Raw genomic sequence first — 19,173 nt, 5'->3', positions numbered from 1 at the left:
CTGGAGCAACGCCAAGCACCCAGCGTCTTGTTCCGGCTAACTTGGGTGGCACTGCCCCTGGGATGAGGGGAGGAGAGAGGTCCTGGGCCACAGTGGGGGGGCAGAATGGGGCGGGGCCACAGGGGAAAGGGACAGAACAGTGTGGGGCCATGGGTGGAAGGAGCAGAACGGGAGGCGGGACCGCAGGCAGAAGGTGTGGGGAGGGGCCCCCCCACTTGCTCTGGCCCAAGGCCCCACAAAACCTTAATCCATCTCTGCTTCCATTCATGTCATTGCCCAGCGCAGTGCTGCATGCACCATGGCTATGCCTGCGAGCAGGACAAATACCCAGCATGAGGTTGGGGGTCCGCCATTCTGTCCCCGTTAATACTCATGGCCTCTGCCTCCGGGGGGGTGGGAAGAGGCTGCAGCCACATGGAGGAGCTGCTCTCTGCTCAGCCGCTAACACCTGACAGAGAGCAGTGGCTGGCTTCCAGACCGGGCCCCAAGAGGCAGGTGCCACCACCCGGGGGGATCCTGTCTGCCCCCCCTTCTGCCCCGATTGCCATGGCCCCTCACTATGGGGACTGACCCCTCCCCGGTCTCTGGCTCTGGGGACCGACCCCTACCGTGCCCCGATTACCCCAGTCCTAGCTCCTTGCTATGGGGACAATCCCTCCCTGCCCTGGCCCCTTTCTCCGGGCACTGACCCCCGCTGTGCCCTGATTGGCAGGTGGGCAGGCTCCGCATCAGCTCCGCCCAGCCTGGCTCTGCAGGCAGCAGGTGAGTCCCGGGAGAAAGGGGAGTGAGCGGGGTGTGGGGGAGTGGAGAGCGAAGAGGAGTGAGCAGGGGGCGGGGCCTTGGGGGAAGGGGCGGGGCAGAGGTGTATGGTTTTCAGCAATTAGAAAGTTGGCAACCTTATGTCCCCCCCCCATCACTACCACCAACTGCCAGGGAAACTTCAGGGCCATCAGGTTCCACCTGATAGCTCAGTTGCCTCCCCCTCAACGGCCACGGGACCATCAGGGCAAGCACATTCCTGCAGGCAGCTCACCATCTCTTTCTACAAGTGAATCTCCATGCTCGATTAACCAGCACCTGAGCAGATGAGAGAACCTGCCAAAGAGTTGTCATCCCCCGTTTGTCTATTCCTCCTTTCAGGTGTTGCACTTACCCGGCCCTCCCTATTCACAGCTGGCTTTCCTGCTCTCTAGAGGGCTAGCTCTGTTCATAAGGGTCTCTTTAGCTGCACACAGCCGCCACTGAATGCATGGAGGCTTATGAACACAGAGCAGGTCTGAGCTCCTTTAAAGCCCTCTTCAGCTGGCAACAAGTGGGACCTGATAATGGAGCTGTGTATTTCCTGATAACTGCCACATTAACCCACCTCCCCGGATCCATGCCCCTTCCAGCTAGCCTGTCAGACACAGAGTCCTGAAGAAGGACCCCCTGTATCATGGGAAGCTTGTCTTCAAGCTTTAAATCCAGAAAAATGAGTTTCCAACAGGTATAAGACACAGAGCTCCAACGCTTTCTCCACACATCTGCTTCCGCCTCGGTTCCTAATCTCTCACTGCCTCATTCTCCTGCCACTTGAAACAATCACTAAATTGCCTCCTGATAATGAACCCTGCAGAGAGAGCTGTTTTACCCTTCCTGAAAGAGGAGGAGGGGTGTGATTGGTGATGAGTCATGGAGGAGAATTACTGTTAAAAGTTTCAAATCCATGTTTCTAAAGACATTACAGAAGCTACAGCAACACTAGGGAAAAACCCTTTCAGAGAGGGCTGCGTGAAAAATTTCCACAAACTGTTTTTCAACAGAAAATTGGCTTTTCAACTAAATGAAATTGTTTGCAAAGAGTATTGGCTTTCCACAGAAAATTGTGATTTGCCTAAATGCCCCAAAATTGTAATATTTAATCTAAAAAACAAAATATTGTGAAATGCTGCCATGCCATGGTGCCTTGTGGGAGTTGTAATTCAGGTGTCTCAAACTCCTATTCTCTAGAGGCCAGGCTCCCCAGTCAGACTCGTGTCCCATGATGCATCTCCAACATGTGACTTCCAGGATGTGCCAACTACCCTCTCCAAGAAGGGAGAGGGTGGTGTTTCATGGGAGATGCATTTCACAATCAAAATGTCTTGGGTCTCAGCAGAAATATTTTACCAAAGTCTCAACATTTTCTGTTAAAAGAACCCTGACTTTTCCAACCAGCTCTACTTTCAGACCGTTTATCAAGGAGCTTGTAGTTCTGAACTAAGGAAATTAATCTGTATCCAATACATTTAAATTAAATACAAGTCTGTGATGGCACTTCTCCATTTTTGTTGGTTCTGTATATTTACGACACTCATCCAACATGGTTGGATGGTATTCAAGGTTTGTCAAGGTATTCAACTGACCTATCTCGTGAGGCCTGGTCATAAACTAACAGAAACCACTCCAAGGGAATGTTTAGCTGATCAGCTAAATAATTTCATTTCATTCTTAAAAGATCCTTCTTGCCATGTAGTCTTGTTCCATGAAAACAACAAGGAGCCCAGTGGCACCTTAAAGACTAACAGATTTATTTGGGCATAAGTGAAAATTACTCAGTTCCTATCCCAGGGACAAATACAGCCCTGGCATTAAACTGATACAATTCTCAGTGCCTTCCCATTGTACCTGCTCACACCAGGACATAATCTGGTTCTTGTCTCCATTATTACACTTTAAAGGGGGGGGCTTGGTTTTAGCTGTAGGTTGCTAAGGGGTGACATACGCTTGACGAGATATGCAATGACAACACTGATCCTTCAAATTCATCCTATTTCCTGACTGCTGGGGAAAGAACATTTTCACGGGCCTGGTAGGATTTTTCATGTTCAGAGAGATCCCCTCCGTGATGCCTCTTTCTCTCTTCCATAGTCTTTGTTTTCACTGGGCTGCCACCATATTCCTTCCCCTTGTTCTTAGACCCACCATCTAGCGGGGAACCGATGAATTGGGCAATCAAGCAACATAACCCAGCGCTGTAATTCTCAGAATCAGTGATCCCATACCACGTCTCATACCCACAGTGGAGTTGTTAATGTGTTTCTAATTACAACAACAGAACATAATGAAAATGGAACACGTGGCAACTGTGTGGGTAATGGAAAGTGTAAAATATCCCAACACCAACCGATTGCAATTAGGGTGGAAGACGGTGCCCCCGACACATCGCTCAAGTCAGTTTCAGCCCTGCAGCCTTAAGACTCTTGTGGAGGGTGTATTGAAATTCTCATTGAATCTCTAGTCCATTGAGATGGAAGCACTGCTCCACCTAGTATTACCTGCGCAAAGGGTTATTAATGTTCCTTTCACCCTCACTGAATACAGTTCAGATCTAGATCTTGCTGAGACCACCTGAAAAAACAACATGGGTGAGCTGTCCAATCAAATCACTCAGCACATGGTTGAACAGCATTCCTGACCTCATTTGCCATCCCCCCACGTCCACAATCTTAAATATGGAGCTGGCCACATCTGGACCTGACTTGGCCTATTGCCTGGACCTGACCTATTTCCTGCTGCCTCCTTTAGTGAACATAAATTAAAAAATTCAGAACATTTTTTTGCAAAAAAATTCCAAATTTTTGGAAATCAGCATTCTAAAAATGCGAAAAATTCCCACCCGCTCTCATTAACAGAGACCAGGCAAACTCTTGCATTCTTGTCTTTATGAACTCATGGTTCTTATGTAATCCTCTCTTGGAAGGCCTAGCCGTAGGTCCAAAGTTAGGGATTTCTAATGATCCAAAGGAAAAATAGGTTGTTTGGAAACAATTTATCCCACGTAAAGTGCAACAAAGGGTTCACCTAGTAAGCTATATCATCCCTGGGTTATAGGTATCATTGCTATCAATGGATCAATCTTTGCATATCCCCATTGAAACAGAAGTTACTGAACCAGAAGAAGAGTTTTAGGAATGTCTCAATTGCACAAACACTGAGAGTCATACAGTGATCAAAGGTTTAGGAATACAATGGCTAACTGGAACAAGCAGCATGATTAATAATCACCTCAAAAACTATTTTCAAGAGTTATAACAACAAAGACAATTCACACATAAACTACACAGAACATTCATGGGTATCAAGACATTATGGGTGGTCTCTATAGGTCTCTTTCCTGATATCACAGGGCATCTCTAGCGCCGGCATGTTGGTTAAAAACAAGCCCACCATCTGAATCTATTATTATATTTCTTTCAGCTGTGGAAGTAGCTCCGACACAGCTTTTGTCATTTCAAGTAACTTCCTATTTCCAATGCATTGATGGCTACTGGTTTAACAATAATAATGACAAGCTTAAAATACGTGCAGGCAACTATGGCCCAGATCCTGAGCTGAAGTAAATCAAATTTCCATCAGCTGAGGATTTGGCCCCGGTAACTTCATGAAAAAAAGGGGGAAATGGTCTGATTAGGGACTTTGACACAATTCACGTGCTATACCACTTCCAGTGTTTTAGAAAACTCCCTTTGAATTCAACAAGACTTTTGTGAACAGAATGAGGGTGGCATGTTGCCCATTGCCTATAAAAGGCAGAGCAATCTTGGGGGAACCTTTCCAAAAGCAGGGCTCTATATTGCCTTACAAGTGCACTTGGGATTCCCACTGGGATCAATACAAGATTCACTCATGGATCTAGGACGATAATAATAATATTTTACCTTCCTCTTGTGCCTTTCACCTGAGGATCTCAAAGTGCTTTACAAATATTCATTAAGATTCTTGGTGCTTTCAGAGGTAAGCATTATTAGCCCCATTTTACAGATGGGGAAACTGAGGCAAAGAGATTTTTTTTTAATTATTTGAACCCAATAGTCCTGCTCTAACAATGAGACCATGCTCTTTCTCCTCTCTGCATGAGCTAAATTGGCCTCTGTATTTGCAATTTATGGGCCAAATTCTCCTCCCAATTGCACAAGTACACCATCCCTGGAAATCCATCAAATTAACTGAGAGGGGAATTTGGAAGTACATCTGTCAAAGAAAACTATTACAATGGATTTGGGGTGGGTCTCAGGGGCAAGGAGAAAATGATCATACATATCACTGGCATCTCCCCCTGCTGATAGTACTTTCGCAGTAAAAATATTTACATTTCCATCTGCTGGTAAAAAAAAAAAAAATTTGGCTTTCATTGAATCACACTATTAGAGCTTTTCTTAGGTTAGCAGTTTCCGCCCTTTGTTCTAAGTTCTGTTCTTAGTTCCAGACTTGGGACCAAGTTTTCAAAAGATGCCTCATGCCAAATTGCAGGCTCAATTTTCCACTTTGAAGTGTTAGTGCATGTTCAAAACCCAGGAGAGAGCACAAAATTGTACCTGCAGGTTTTGAGGGTCGTGTCGAGGCCTCTCTGAAAATCTGCCTTCTTGTCCTTCAAAATAAATGTCAGATTTCTTCGGCTCAAATCAACAGGTCCCTTTTTTGAGCCACTCAGCTGAGAACTTGGGAGAACTTCAACTTCATCAGTTCACTGGCTTCGCATCTGTTGGGCCGGAGTCTCCTCTCTAACCCCGTTTCTCCAATGGGGTTGAAGAAGAATGTGGCTCCCCGTAGAGCTACAAACACTGACGACTGGGAGGCAAAATTGGCACCAGCAGGCAAGACATCAGACCCAGGATTCCTCATCTTCTTCTGTGAGCCACACTTTGGTATCTGCTAGGACTGTCTTCTTCCCAGCTTGTGGGGAGTTACTATGTTCTGAAAGCCAAGCCTCTTCCTCGGACCCAGCATTTCCTGTGCTGTTCTGCCTTGTGTTATCCAGGTTGTCCTGAGTTGGCCGGGTCTGATGCTTTGAGCTGTGGGCCTTCTCCTGGGCTTTGACGCTGGCCGCTTTCTGTGCCTGTCGATAGGTCACTGGAGTGGGGATTTTGGATGGCCGTTTCTCAGGTCTGTTGTCCCTGCGTGGGCGGATTTTGGGGCGTAGTTTTAGCTTGTAGATGGATGGCACCCGTTCGGGCTTCTTCAGGGACCTTTTGGGCTTACCTTGAGGCAGTTTGGACTTTTCAAGGCCACCCACAGAGGCTGGAGAATTGATAGATGCCTTGGGGCCATCAGAGGCTGCCTGAGAAGCTTTGCTATTTCTACTGACTACAGCCGACCCTGCATGGCTTGTGAGAGATGGCTGCCTCCTTGACCAGTTGCCTTTGGTTTCATTGGACACGTTCTCCTGGAACAAAGCCCCTTCTGGCTCCAGAAGCTTCTTTTCCACCTGGTTTCCATTCACCAGAGGTGAACTTGGCTGAGAGGAAACCCTCACAGCCCCCTTGGGTGGCATCTTGGCGATCCAGTTCTCCACGTCCACTGGGTGGAGTGTGTTGTGCCCCTGGGACAGTTCGTCGATCACATCACCATAGCGGAATCCAGCCGGGTGCCATTTTGCCTCTCCGCTGGGCACATAGACGCCACTCCGAGGCACACCCTCGCCACATGGCAAGGTCTGCCTGGCACTTGTCAAGGAAGACAGGGAGGGCGTGGAGGACCTGAGCCTACTTATGTCACTGGCGGTGGCGACGCTCGCTATGCTGCAGTCCAGGGCAAAATCGTCCAGCTGGTTCCCCTCAGGGCAGTGGCTTTCATCAGAATCAGCCTCTAGAACCTTTATGTTGGATAAGATCTCATCTTCTAGGCTCCTGTATAGCGCCCGCTCCTGGGCCGGGTTGATGGGCAAAGGTGTATACACACGTTCCCTCTCCTCTCTGCAGCCTATTGGATCGCCACCACTCCTGCTGCTGTCATTGGTGTTTCCTGGCTCTACCTCCTGCACCAGTCTGGTGTTTGGACCCTTGTCCTTCCCTGCTGGAGCTGACTGGCCGAGTCTGTCTTTTAGGCTAGTGGGAAGGTTGGTCATCAATGTCTCTGGCTTGACTGCCCCACTGCAATGTCTGTGCCCCTGAAAGCCATCCTCAGCCCCGGACACGACTTTGCTCTTTGAGAGAGCCGGGGCTTTTGCCATTTCACCGGCAGGGACTTTCCACCCATTTCGGAGGCGGGGCTCCCCCTGGTAGCTCTGAACAGGGGTTGGGGGCCTGCTGAAGGCGGGGCCGGCTTTGACTGGGATCTTAGTGCTACTTTCCTGTTTTGGAGTCTGGCCCATGTGTTTAACTGGGGAGGATGGCCTCACAACCCCAGCATCCCCCCAGCCATGTGCAGCGTTGTGGCTCTGTGCAGCTCCCTTGGAATCCCGTTGTGGGGAGAGATGAAGGGGTTTCATTGGGCTGGAGGAACGAACCATCCCAGGAAAGGTCTTGACCCCTGATTCCTCAGGCTTGTGAGCCTGTGGAACGGGTTTGACTCCATACTGGGCGCTCCTTGGCAACTGAGCTGTTCTGTCCTTTGACACTGTCATCTGAGGCCTGGACTCTGTACACCTGGCTTGCACAAACCTAGCTGGGTCCTTCTGATTCATCCCAGGGATTCTACTAGTCTGTCGCCCTCTCTGGGGCTCTGGGAGAGCTTCCGAGGCGCCAGAACCATCCTCCTCGCTTCCAGTCAGCTGCGATGTCAGGGAGGACATAGAAACACACAGCTTATCCCTCCCGCTCTGGATGGAGGAGTTCTGGTGGGTAGCAGATCTTTCTTCAGCAAACAGCTGCCTCCGCGAAGGAGTAGCAGACCGCTCTGTTGCCCTATAACAGAGACAAAGCATCAGATCGGTGTGTCAGTCGCCTCTAGCCCTAGGGAGGTGGGTACCTGCGTTGCTCTGGGCGTGAAGCTGGTTCTGTGCTGACAAGCAGTGGGAGGGCATATACATCCCTCGTTAGCAGCTATAACTTTTTTTGCATTGTGATGCACTGCCTTGTGATGCACTGACAAGCTGGCACAAAGGCCAGTGCAGGCCACCACCTCTGGGAGGTGCTGACAAGCTCAAAGTCAGCAAAACCGGGCCCCGTAATGTCACCAACTCCACCAAAAAACACAGGCGTGGGGGTTTAATTAGTTACATTTTGGTGCTGCTGAGAGCGAGGGGCTGAGCGCGCTGCCTGAAGTCAGAGTTAGCACAGGCAGACACCCCAGTACAGCTCGGCCAGTGCACCCCTATCCTGACATACCACCCACCCTATCAACACGGAGACATCACACAGCCGGCCAATAATCTACCTGCATCTGGAAACAGCCTTCCCTCTACCTCTTCCAGTTCTGGGCCTTGTCCTACAGCTCTGCCAGTGCCCCTCAGTCCTGACCTACAGTACCCCCGGCTGTTCCAGTCCTGGACCCTAGCACGCACAAGCACTGCCAATGACCCCTCAAGCCAGCCCTGGGGCCTCACTTGAGCATAAACCCTATAGCAGTTAAGTGACTCCCTCCTGCTGATCCTGAGATGACCCTGGTGAGCACTGAAGGCGTCCATGGGCAACTATGCTCAAGTTTGAAACAGGTCCTTCGAGGTGGGAACCAAACAGGAACAACGGGGGGACTGGGAGTCCTGGAAGGCACCATAAAAGAGGCCTGGCTAGCACTAAAATGCACCATTCACTGTGTAATTATCCAGCTTTGTCCAATGCCAGCCGCTCTTCAGCGTCAGTGACTATACCGACTGCTCAGCACAGCATCCGTGGGAGTCATCCGGGAAACCAAACCCAAGGCCTTTCACAAACTTCTTTTCATTACCTGGCCGAAGGGACCCTCCTGGGTTCTGACTGCTCCCGCGGGGGCCTGAACCTGGTGCTCTCTGGCGATGCCGATGAACGAAGCTTCCGGCTGGTGCTGAGACTCTGTGGGGTGTAGGTCCTCCACTCCACTGGGGGCAGTGGGCTTTGGGACCTGCTCACGATCAGGGTGGGCTGGGGCTTCTTTGGGTTGTCTGTCCTGGGTGTCGGGCAGACCTTGATCTCGTGCTGCACCTGTATTGCCTGCAGCCTTTGAGGGCTTGTCAGCTTGACAGCCTGCTTGTGAGCTGTGAAGAGATTCAGGGACTCAGGATCTCTGGTCACCGCACGCCGGTGGATTAACCTTTTGGGGTAGCCGTACGTGTGTGCCAGACCTAAGCAGTGCCAGATAGTACCAACCACCTCCGATTCAACTGTGCATGTTCTAACTCGCCATGGAGACTGCGGGAGACTAGAATTGATGCCAGTCCACTCCAAGCCTCATGGTGAAAATCCCTTGTGAATACTCACGATGGATTGGAAAGCTGGCACTGTGGCACACCTAGGAATTTCACATGGGTCTTTAACCTCCAGGAATAATTTATTCAGCTGGAATAAAGCAAGACCTCATTGTCTTATGACATTTCTACTGTCAGGTGCTGAAATGCAGTGAGATCAGATCTCACATTATTCTGCCGCCGTAATTGGTTCCCGGAGGCATTTAAAACCTTGTGAAATATACAAAAAAAACCCTAAATACAATAATCCCAAAGGCAGGAGCGGCTCTATGTATTTTGCCACTCCAAGCACGGCAGTCAGGCGGCTTTCGGCGGCATGCCTGCGAGAGGTCCCACCGCCGAATTGCCACCAAAGTCGCGGGACCGGCAGACCTCCCTCAGGCATGCCGCCGAAGGCCGCCTGACTGTCGCCCTCACGGCAACTGGCACGCTGTCCCTTGCGGCTTGCCGCCCCAGGCACGCACTTAGTGCACTGGTGTCTGGAGCCGCCCCTGCCCAAAGGGCAATTCCTACACACACCCCTAGGCAGGACTGGGGTATTGTAGGGCTCTCTCCCGTCTGAAGTACTAGCCTGACCTCTAGTGGTGCTATGTGAGACAAACGGCTTCCCAGGAGCCTTCTCCATGCTGTAAGGAGTCATCTGCCTCCTGCTACAAGAACCCAGAAAGAAATGACCCCTACCAAAAAGTTCATGTGGCCCTGTCAGAGATTGATAAAGGCTGAACTGCTTTCCACCCAGCACCGTAGCCAGGGGCGAGCCTCGGGAATTGTTCAGATTGGATGTACTTCTCCTGTCTGTCTATGCTTCTTTGCTGTTCTTCGCTGTGACCCACAGAGTCTTCTACTGATGACGGCATGGGACACCCACCCACCAGATTCGAACCTCATCCAAGGCAAAGGGTCACCCCCCATGCAGACTTCCCCAAGGCTGCACACAGGGAACCTGCCAACTGAAGCAGAACAAGGACACTTACACAGCGAGGTGCACCGGCAGGGATCATGCTTATCCAGATAATGCTCCAGCGTGTCCCAGCCACCTCCAACCCGCACCATGACATGATTCCGGAGGATCTGGAACAAACAGAGCACCCATGAGCGAGGGGCTCCCCTGGGCCTGCAGCGTCCTGGGCTAGAAATGAGTGAAAGCTCAACAGATGGATGTCACCATCCTGTTGGCTTTATTCCAGTGAGGTATATACAGTATTTCACACGCACATGACTGTGGATGCATACAGGGTTACATGCACACATATATGTGATGCGTATAATAATAACAATTCCAGGTGCCACAGCATCCAGTGGTTTTCATGGTCATAGGTGGGGAGAGAACCCAGGACCTTTGTCTTCCAAAACAGCCTCTACCCCTTGAATGAAAGGAGAACTTCATATTCTCTGTGGGCCAGCTAAGCGATAACATCCTCAAACAGATGTGCGGCCAGGTTTTCCAAAGAGATCATGGCCAGATTTTGCAGTGCTTGGCGCCCCATTTTCCAAAGAGCTCAACACCTGTTGTGTTAATATAGCACAGCCAGGGCGCATTCAATGTGCTGAGCTCTTCTGGAAATCCCAATGCTACGGACTGACCCTGATTGGTGCAGAATATCCTAGTCTTCCACTGACTTCATTGCTCAGCCCATCTCAGGAGCAGCATTTACCTCGTACACTACAATATACGCATGCAAACACATGCACACATTTGGTTTACATGCCTGCCTATGCATGCATACTTAGCCATGCGTATGGTTGCATATATGTGCGTGCACACACCTGCATGTCCACTCTTACCCGGCTACATGTGGACAATGTGTAAAAAAATCATGTAGTCCAAAGGGGATTTGAATACACTCAGATGAACCGGAAGGAGTGGAGGACCTGGAGCACAATAGCATATGACTCCTGCCATGGAAAAGATGCAGGTTCTCACACACAACACAATACAGAGCTTGCTATCACCATGTCTTACTCCAGCAAGATGCCTCGGGGACCCAGTGATTATTCAGGTAATTGAGAGATGTACATGCAGGTCAGACCACGATGGCATCTCTGACGGCTGGAGAGGGGTTTGAGGGTTAATATGGGTGGCCACCCCCACAAAGAGAAGAAAATTCGAGGGTCCTCTCCAGTCAACCATAACCTGCAGGGCACATGACTTTCACTGCAATCACTGATAAGGCTATCAGCCAGGAAAGTTAATGAAGGGGCCTAGAGACCTGAAAGAGACCAACTGAACAGAATACAGAGGGGGATGGAGAGAGGGAGGGACGACCTACGTGCAGCCCATGTTTTCCCCCCCCCCATAGTGAATGCAGCGCTGGTGAAAGGCACCAGACTGACAGCTCTGGAGGCTGGAGCCCTGCCTGTACTCATCCACTGGACAGCTGGTATGGCACTGACAGCACCAAGCCGAGCTTCCCTCACGCAGCCCCATTCAGCTCAGACCCAGAGAGAGCACTTCTAGGGAGAAAGGGAAACTCACTCTCCATGGCTCAGCTAGTCCAACCAACAGGCCGGCTGGAGCAGTGGGGTTTTGAGACGTGGTCCCCTGTCCCACTAGGGAGTGGAGTGACTCATTTCACCCAGCAACATCAGAGGGTTTCAGTGTTAGGTCCCCACTGAGCTGTCCCATCCTACTTAAGGTGAAGACATGCAGATCCCATTACTAACCCTCACGGCCATTCAGCCACTTCCCTTGAATGCGTTTTGCGGTGTGCGAACGCAGCATGGTACGAAATCTCTGCCTTGCTAATGGTCACGATGCTCAGTTACTCTGACTCCGGCAGCCTCGCTCGCCATATCGACACATGCCATCTTTTGGGATGGGACCAGGCACAACGAGAGGTGAAGAGCCCGTGTTTGGTGACTCCCACCCCAAAGACACAGCATCCCAGCCCCAGATGGTAGCAGCAGTACAGGTGCCCCTCCTACCCCCAGAGTAGATTAGAAGTTCCTGGTATCATATAGACCAACATAACAGCATCTGGAAAGCACACCCTCCTGGACTTACCCTGACAAAAATAAGGGTGTTGGAATCGCCCACGCGGTATTTTCCTTCAGACACCTTGATCATGGAGAACTGGACTGGGCACGTGCACCGGCTCACCAGGTGTTGGACCTGCAGAGTCCAAGGCAAACCATTCCTGGTCAATATGAGGAAAGTGCTACTCCCTGTGCAACCTGGATACCATTGTAGCCTTGGGGAGGAGCTCCTAGGCTCCTTGGGCCCATTCTCCGTCAGAGAGACGGGGTGCCAGAGCTTATCCAAATCTCATCAAAGACACTTGATCCTGTAAAAACAGACTGGAAATCCCACACGAAAAGATTTCTGCTGCGGCCTTCTTGTGCTTGGGCCCTGAAAAACAGGCTTCTGGTTCTGGCTGTATTTGGAAACCGGAAGCACAAAAGCCACCACAACATTAAAAAGCCCAGCAAGGGTTGGGGAGGAAATTAACTGAACATTCTTGAACCTCTAACAAGGTTCAGGTCAGGCTGACCCAGCGCTCGATGTGAAGATCCAGGAAGTTGAGGCCATGCTAATTTGGGCCTTCGGAGTTCTACCTGGGGCCAGCTGCTGATTGAAGAAATCGGTTCCCTTTGCCCGATTCCATTCAGTAATTTGACCCTTATCTTCTAACCTCAGTTAGTGCCACTAACCACCAGGGAGTCTGGCCTGCTGGAAACAGAGGCACAGAACTCCTGCTAACTCTGTTGGGTTTTAAATACCCAGGTGCACTGAGCAGAGAATAAGAATCTCTCACGTTCAGGTAGCATCTTCCTCCCTGAAAGGTCCCAAAGTAGATTGCATATAACAGAGGACCTCCCCGCACACTCTCCCCAGTCAGGTCCTCCTGAAGTTCCCGCCTGGACAGAACAATGAGTATCAGGGAACTCAGACCCCCATTGCCTTACAGTGTCCCCTCCCCCTTACCATCTGGTCCAGGTTCTTGAAGTCACAAGGCTTCCTCTGCGGCTTGGGAAGTGGGGTATCCTCAGGGGGCAGGTCCATCTCCTCTCGGATCTCCTCCTCGATCTCCTCCTCCATTTGGATCAGGGTGGGAGCACTCATCCCGAAGCGAGAGGCCCGGCGGGCCACCTCCAGCAGGCACAGCACAAAGTTCTTCTCGTTCTTCCTCAGCACTAGGTCCTCCGTCTCAAACATCAGCACCTCTGGGGCATAGCGAATGAGCGACACGTGGGAAGAAGGAGGGGAAGGATGGAGAGAAGGAATGAGAGACAAGGGCAGAGCTAATGAGAGCAGCAGCGCTGCTGTGTCAGGGGTAGTGAATTGTCCCACCGACGCAGCATGTGTGCAATGAGGTGTGTTCAATCACATGGCCACAGATCTCTGCAACAGAGACTGTCTGATGCAGGAAGAGCTAAGCAAGGCCTGGTGTGGTGAGACAGTATGAGTGAGAGCCAGCCTGACCTATTACCATTCTGTGGGGAGCCAACTGTGCAGACATGGGGGCAGATGTACCCTCAGGCCTACGGGGGTACAGTAAGTGGTGGGACACATATTGGATATGCCCTGCCCTGATAGGCCAAGTGAAGGGGTACTTGCGCGGAACATCCTTGATATACCAAGCAAATGTGTAGGTACATACGAGGTGTCCGTATCCTTGCATGAACATACACCAGGTATAAATATCGTGCTCATGAGATGCCAGGCAAGTGGGCATTCAGACCCACCTTACAGTGGGAGAGTGGAGGGCTCACTCTGCTTAGTGTATCAAAAGGAAGACCTGGAGGTGACTTGAGCACGGTGTACAAGTACCTTTGTGAGGAGACAATGCTGGCTCTTTAATTACATCTAAGGGAGAAAAGTAGAATAAAAGCCAATGGCTGGTAAAAACAACAAGGAGTTTGGTGGCACCTTAAAGACTAACAGATTTATTTGGACATAAGCTTTCGTGGGTAAAAAAACCCACTTCTTCAGAGGCAACTGGCTGGTCGTTAAAGTCAGACAAACTCAAGTTAGAAATAAAGCACGATTTTGAATAAGGAGGGTGATTAATCGTAGGCGCTAACTCCCAAGGGAAGGGGTGGATTCTCAATCTCTTGACACCTCCAAATAAGGCCTTTCTGGAAGAGGTGCTTGAGCCAAACACAAATCACTGGGCTCAACACAGGAGTAACTCGGAGAAGCTCTCTGGCCTGGGTTATACAGGAGGTCAGACTAGAATGATCTAATGGTCCCTACGGATCTATGAATCACTAGCATGCCCAGCTCTTTTCTGGAAATGGACGCTAAAGTGAGGCCTTGAGCACAGACACTGCTTTGGCTGGGGAAGGGTTAAACAGAATCTGGGCTGCCCCCAGCTCCAGCTGTTCAAGGAGCTGAGGACCAGAGGCCGGGTTCTGTGTAAGAGAACCAAGTCCTGGATTAACTCAACCGTAGCCAGCAGAAATGCTGCCAGTTTGACCGAGGAACTAAAACAACCACGTGGGCACAACCTCAGCCAGTCAATGAGGCAGAGATTCACACGCTGCTAGAGCACACCCCTCTCCCTGACCCTAGCTGCCAGTGCTGCAGTGAACCCCGATCGGAGGGGAAATCAGGAACTACATGAAGGCAGTGGTGCGTTAAAGACATTCACTGCTGCTGTTGCACTGCGGTCTAGCGCAGGCTGCCAAAGAAGATGTTCAAGGAGCAATGCAAATAAATCCAATCTACTCGCCACCTCCGACACATAGCGCTCTTACGTCCTTTGCCAACTCCCATCCCTACTGCAGGTTGTTGTTATTGTAGGGTTGCCAGTGCTAACTTTAAATCAGATTTGCAATTCTTTTTTTAGGGGGTGGGGAAAGCATCCCGACTCCCAACACGTTGTTGTTATTGTTTATTCATTATTTGTATTGTGGTAGCACCTGGAGGCCCCAACTGAGAGCGGGGCCCCTTTGCGCTGGGCGCTGCACATACACACAGCGAGAGACTAGCCCTGCCCCAAGGAGCTGACAAGCGAAATAGACAAGACTCACAAGAAGGTGGGAGAAACCAAGGATATTGGCCCCCTTTGCAGATGGGGAAGTGAAACCCAAAGAGATGAACTGAATTGCCCGAGCTCACATCGCTGCTCAGCGGCAGAGTCAGGAACAGAATCCAGGCCAGTGCCTTAGGACACAATACTAGACAACATGCCCTCCCTTAAGTTGCTTTCACTCGGAGGGTGGTGAAGCACTGAAATGGGTTCCCTAGGGAGGTGGTGGAATCTCCTTCCTTAGAGGTTTTTAAGACCCAACTTGACAAAGCCCTGGCTGGGATGAGTTAGTTGGGAATCGGGCCTGCTTTTAGCAGGGGGTTGGACTAGATGACCTCCTGAGGTCCCTTCCAACCCTGAGATTCTATGATTCATCTCAGAGTTGAATCCCCAGACAGCTACTTAGTTTGGGCGAAGTTTAATGAGAAGGGAGATATACCTATCTCACAGAACTGGAAGGGACCCCAAAAGGTCATCGAGACCAGCTCCCTGCCTTTACCAGCAGGACCAGGTACTGATTTTGTCCCAGATCCCTAAGTGGCCCTCTCAAGGATTGAACTCACAACCCTAGGTTTAGGAGGCTAATGCTCAAACCACCGAGCCATCCCTCCCCCCAGGAGGGAGCACACTCTTGTGATCAAGGCTCAGGATGGGGTCAGGACACTGGGGACCTTCCTAACTGGGCCACTTTGTGACCTTGAGCAAGCGGCTTCCCTCCAGTTTTTCCTGTCTATAAATGGAGGATAAAGATGGGGGTGGCGGGGCTAACTGAATGTTTGCCAAGTGCTTTGAGCTCCTCAGAGAGAAGGCGCTAGGAAAGAGCGAAGTATATTAGATGGTCAGCTTTTGGGGGGGCAGGAGCCATCTTTTTGCTCTGTGTTTGTACAGCATCTAGCACAGTAGGGTCTGGTCCATGGCTAGGGTTCCTACAGGTTACCGTAATACACCTAATAAATAACATACAACACCCAGCACAATGGGGTCCTGGTGCATGACTGGGGTCCTAGGCACCAAAGCAAGACAAATAAATAATGAGAAGAAGAAGAATTGCCATGGGGTAAGAGGGCAGGAAAAGGTGTTAGAAATAAAGACAAATGAAAGGAATGGAAAGAAACAGGAGGGAAAGATCAGAATCCTCTTTACCTTTAATATCCATCTCCTTCCTGCACCACTGGATGAAGTTAGACACGTTATCCCTGGCCTGGAAGGTCCCTGGCTGGGCAGAGTCATTACACGTCACCCCATATCTGGGCAGCTGGAGCTTGTGGGCCAGGCCCGGATAGTCCCGGGAGAACTCTCCGGCCACGTGGGTGATGTTGTTGGCATGGTAGCACAGCATGGAGCCCGTCTCCAGCACCTCCAGGAGGGACCCAACGTTGACTTCCAAGTCATAGAGTTCCTTGAGCCACTCGGCCAGGTCCTCCTTCATGGCGTAGAGATACTGCTCGCTGGACTTGTAGGGCCGGATGCTCTGCACCGTGGCCCCCTGAATCCCAGCCATCTTGCCATGAGATGTGGGGCTAAAGGGAGACAGAGAAGGGGCATCGAAGGTTTCCATGCAGGACACTGAATCATCAACCCCTTGGTTTGGTTCCAGACTTACCCAGGTATGGTGAGTTGCCACGTCTCCGTCCCCAGAGCAGGTTCTCAGGGTCCTGTTCCTGGTCCCCCCATCGCCCCGACTCTTGCCAAACTGCAGCGTTCAAAGGGCACTCCTGATCTAGGCGGAAAAAGTCACAATATTTCTCCCCTCCTGAGGAGCGGCAAGTTCACGGGTGGCAAAGCTCCACTTGGTCCCCTAGCCATCGCAATTGCATTCCTTCAGGGAGAGCAAGTTCCTCCATCCAGCCCACACGCAGACGCTCCAAGCCCTCCACTGGAAGGTGTTGTCCTCACGCCTCATTCCTTGCTGCTCCAGCCCCCTGGGAGAATGCCTGCAGTCTCGCCCCATTGCGAGGGGACACACATTCCTGTGCGGGGAACTGACCTTTCCCCCTGAACGCTCGCCCTCTTTCTTCAACAAGGAGCAGGGGCGTTTTGGCTTCACCCAGCGCTCCTGCTGCCTGTCCCTCACCTCCCTGGGAACGTCAGAAGCCTCTCTCCTTCCCCCGAGGGGTAGCTTGGAGCTGGAGTCGATTTAAACGGGAAATCGCCCCTCCTGGACAGGCCCAGTGTTTTGTTTCCTTTCCCCAAGTGCTGTTCTCTTCTCCTTGGTGACAGAGACTTGCTACAAACACTCCCCATTAACCCCTTAGGCTCCTGCTTTCCCAACCCAACGCGCCTCGCTCCTTTTTTTTTTTTTTAAAGCAACAATCGTCCCAAACCAGGAGATTTTAATACAAATCTGAACTCCCCCAAAGTTTGGGTCTGGAGCATTGGTTGGGGGCCAGCTGTTTAGCAATAGCCTATGATTCTGCACCATGTTTCCTCCAAGGATCTCAAAGCACTTTACAACCGTTAATGAATTGATCCTCAGTTCCTCCTCTCCCACCCCCCCAACCCCTCTCTGTGCAGTACTGTAGGTCAGTCCCATCTTCCCCATTTTACAGATTGGCAAACTGAGGCACTGTGAGGGGGAAGCAGCTTGGTCAAGGTCATACAGCGAGTCAGTGACAGGACCGCCCCCCCCTTCCCCCGAAGTCCCAGTCTCCTGCTCGAAATGCTAAACACACCAGGCCAAATCCAGAGTGCCAGATCGTCAGCTGGGGTGTAAATCAAAACATGTCCACTGGAGTCCATAGAGCTGTGTCCATTCACACCAGCTGAGGATCTGGGCCCCACACTTTTCGAAACCAGGCCCGGCAGGGCCTGGGCTCATCCGGTCTGTGTAACAGTCTCTAGCATCACACGCCAACTGGAGACTGGGCGCGATCAGGAGGGCTACCGCATTTTGGTGTCCGTTTTCCAGGACAGAACAATCACACCATGGTGCCACGCCATGTGGTTGCAACACCTGCATCACAGCCCCATGGTGTCGCCTCTGCACAGCGGGAGCCAATGGGGCATCTCCTGCTGAAGTAAACCGACCTCTGTGCCCAGAGTGAGGCTGTGCCTGACAGAGTAGCCATTTCACCATCAGACCCCAAGTGCAGCCACCTCTTGCCACACCTAATGCCTCTCAGAGCAGAAATGCTGCAAACGTGGCCGCCCGCGTCATTCCCTGCACCAATGATCTCCTAAGCGCCTGGCACCTCTGAGGTTTACATGAATGATTCCTATATGGAGATATACCTATCACATAGAACTGGAAGGGACCTTGAAAGGTCATCGAGTCCAGCCCCCTGCCTTCACTAGCAGGACCAAGTACTGATTTTGCCCCAGATCCCTAAGTGGCCCCGTCAAGGATTGAACTCACAACCCTGGGTTTAGCAGGCCAATGCTCAAATCACTGAGCTATCCCTCCCCCTGCTGGGCAGCAACAAAATAGATGGGGCCAGCACTACCCCACCTTCCTGTGGCGCTCGTGTGTCAGTGGACGTTCAGAGAGAAGAGCTGAGGAGAGGATGCAGATATATTGATGAGGCCCTTCCAAGTAAACGAACCACATTTCCCTGACTGGGGCCCGAAGAAGGATGTGATCACATTACAAGGGGGGGGGGGGTCACAGAACCAGAGGAGAGGAGGGGACGCTGCTATAGGGTGTGGTTCGAGATTATATCAAGGAGAGGTTCTTCAGTGGGAGCTATGGGAGGTAGAAGGGATCCCAGCAGGGGCAAAGAGAGCTGGGAGTATGCACGAATGGATGGACAGATATTCTTGGCCTACTGCTCCCACTGAAATCCACTCTCGCTGGTTTCAAAAGAAGCAAGCCCGGGCCCTTAGGGTTAGACCGGCTGCAAAGCTGGGCCCTCATGCCCAATGACACAGCATGGGGTGACCCACCAGGTCACTGCCTTCCACTGGCCTGTGTGTAGAACCTGCCTGGAGAACCCCCAAGGTGTCACAATGAGCCCCGGCCCAGCGGCTGGCGGCTAGGGAGCTAACAGCGGCTTTGCAGATAGTGGCAGGTGAGACTCAGCTAAGAGGCTTTCTCCTGAAATTCCTTGAAATGTAATCTTCAGGAGGAATTAAAAATGA

The 19,173-nt window shown here is 51.2% G+C and overlaps 1 protein-coding gene across 2 annotated transcripts; it reads right to left on the bottom strand.

Moving 5' to 3' along the window:
• Nucleotides 1-999: 999 nt before the first annotated feature.
• On the bottom strand, nt 1,000-17,300 carry GAS2L2 (growth arrest specific 2 like 2). Of its 2 annotated transcripts, XM_034752953.1 has the most exons (7): nt 16,700-17,300; nt 16,240-16,616; nt 13,047-13,285; nt 12,126-12,233; nt 10,096-10,192; nt 8,626-8,911; nt 1,000-7,643 (listed from the first exon to the last, which is right to left on the bottom strand). In XM_034752953.1, the coding sequence occupies exons 2-7, from the start codon at nt 16,595-16,597 to the stop codon at nt 5,624-5,626; spliced, it is 3,108 nt and encodes a 1,035-aa protein (XP_034608844.1). In that variant the 5' UTR covers nt 16,598-16,616; nt 16,700-17,300; the 3' UTR covers nt 1,000-5,623. The 2 variants fall into 2 exon arrangements, with proteins under 2 accessions (XP_034608844.1, XP_034608843.1); XM_034752952.1 differs by having other exon boundaries at nt 16,240-17,300.
• Between the last annotated feature and the right edge of the window lie 1,873 nt (nt 17,301-19,173).

This window comes from Trachemys scripta, chromosome 18 (assembly GCF_013100865.1).
Source record: "Trachemys scripta elegans isolate TJP31775 chromosome 18, CAS_Tse_1.0, whole genome shotgun sequence".
Taxonomy (NCBI): domain Eukaryota; kingdom Metazoa; phylum Chordata; order Testudines; family Emydidae; genus Trachemys; species Trachemys scripta.
This window is presented reverse-complemented; position numbering and strand designations above follow the sequence as displayed.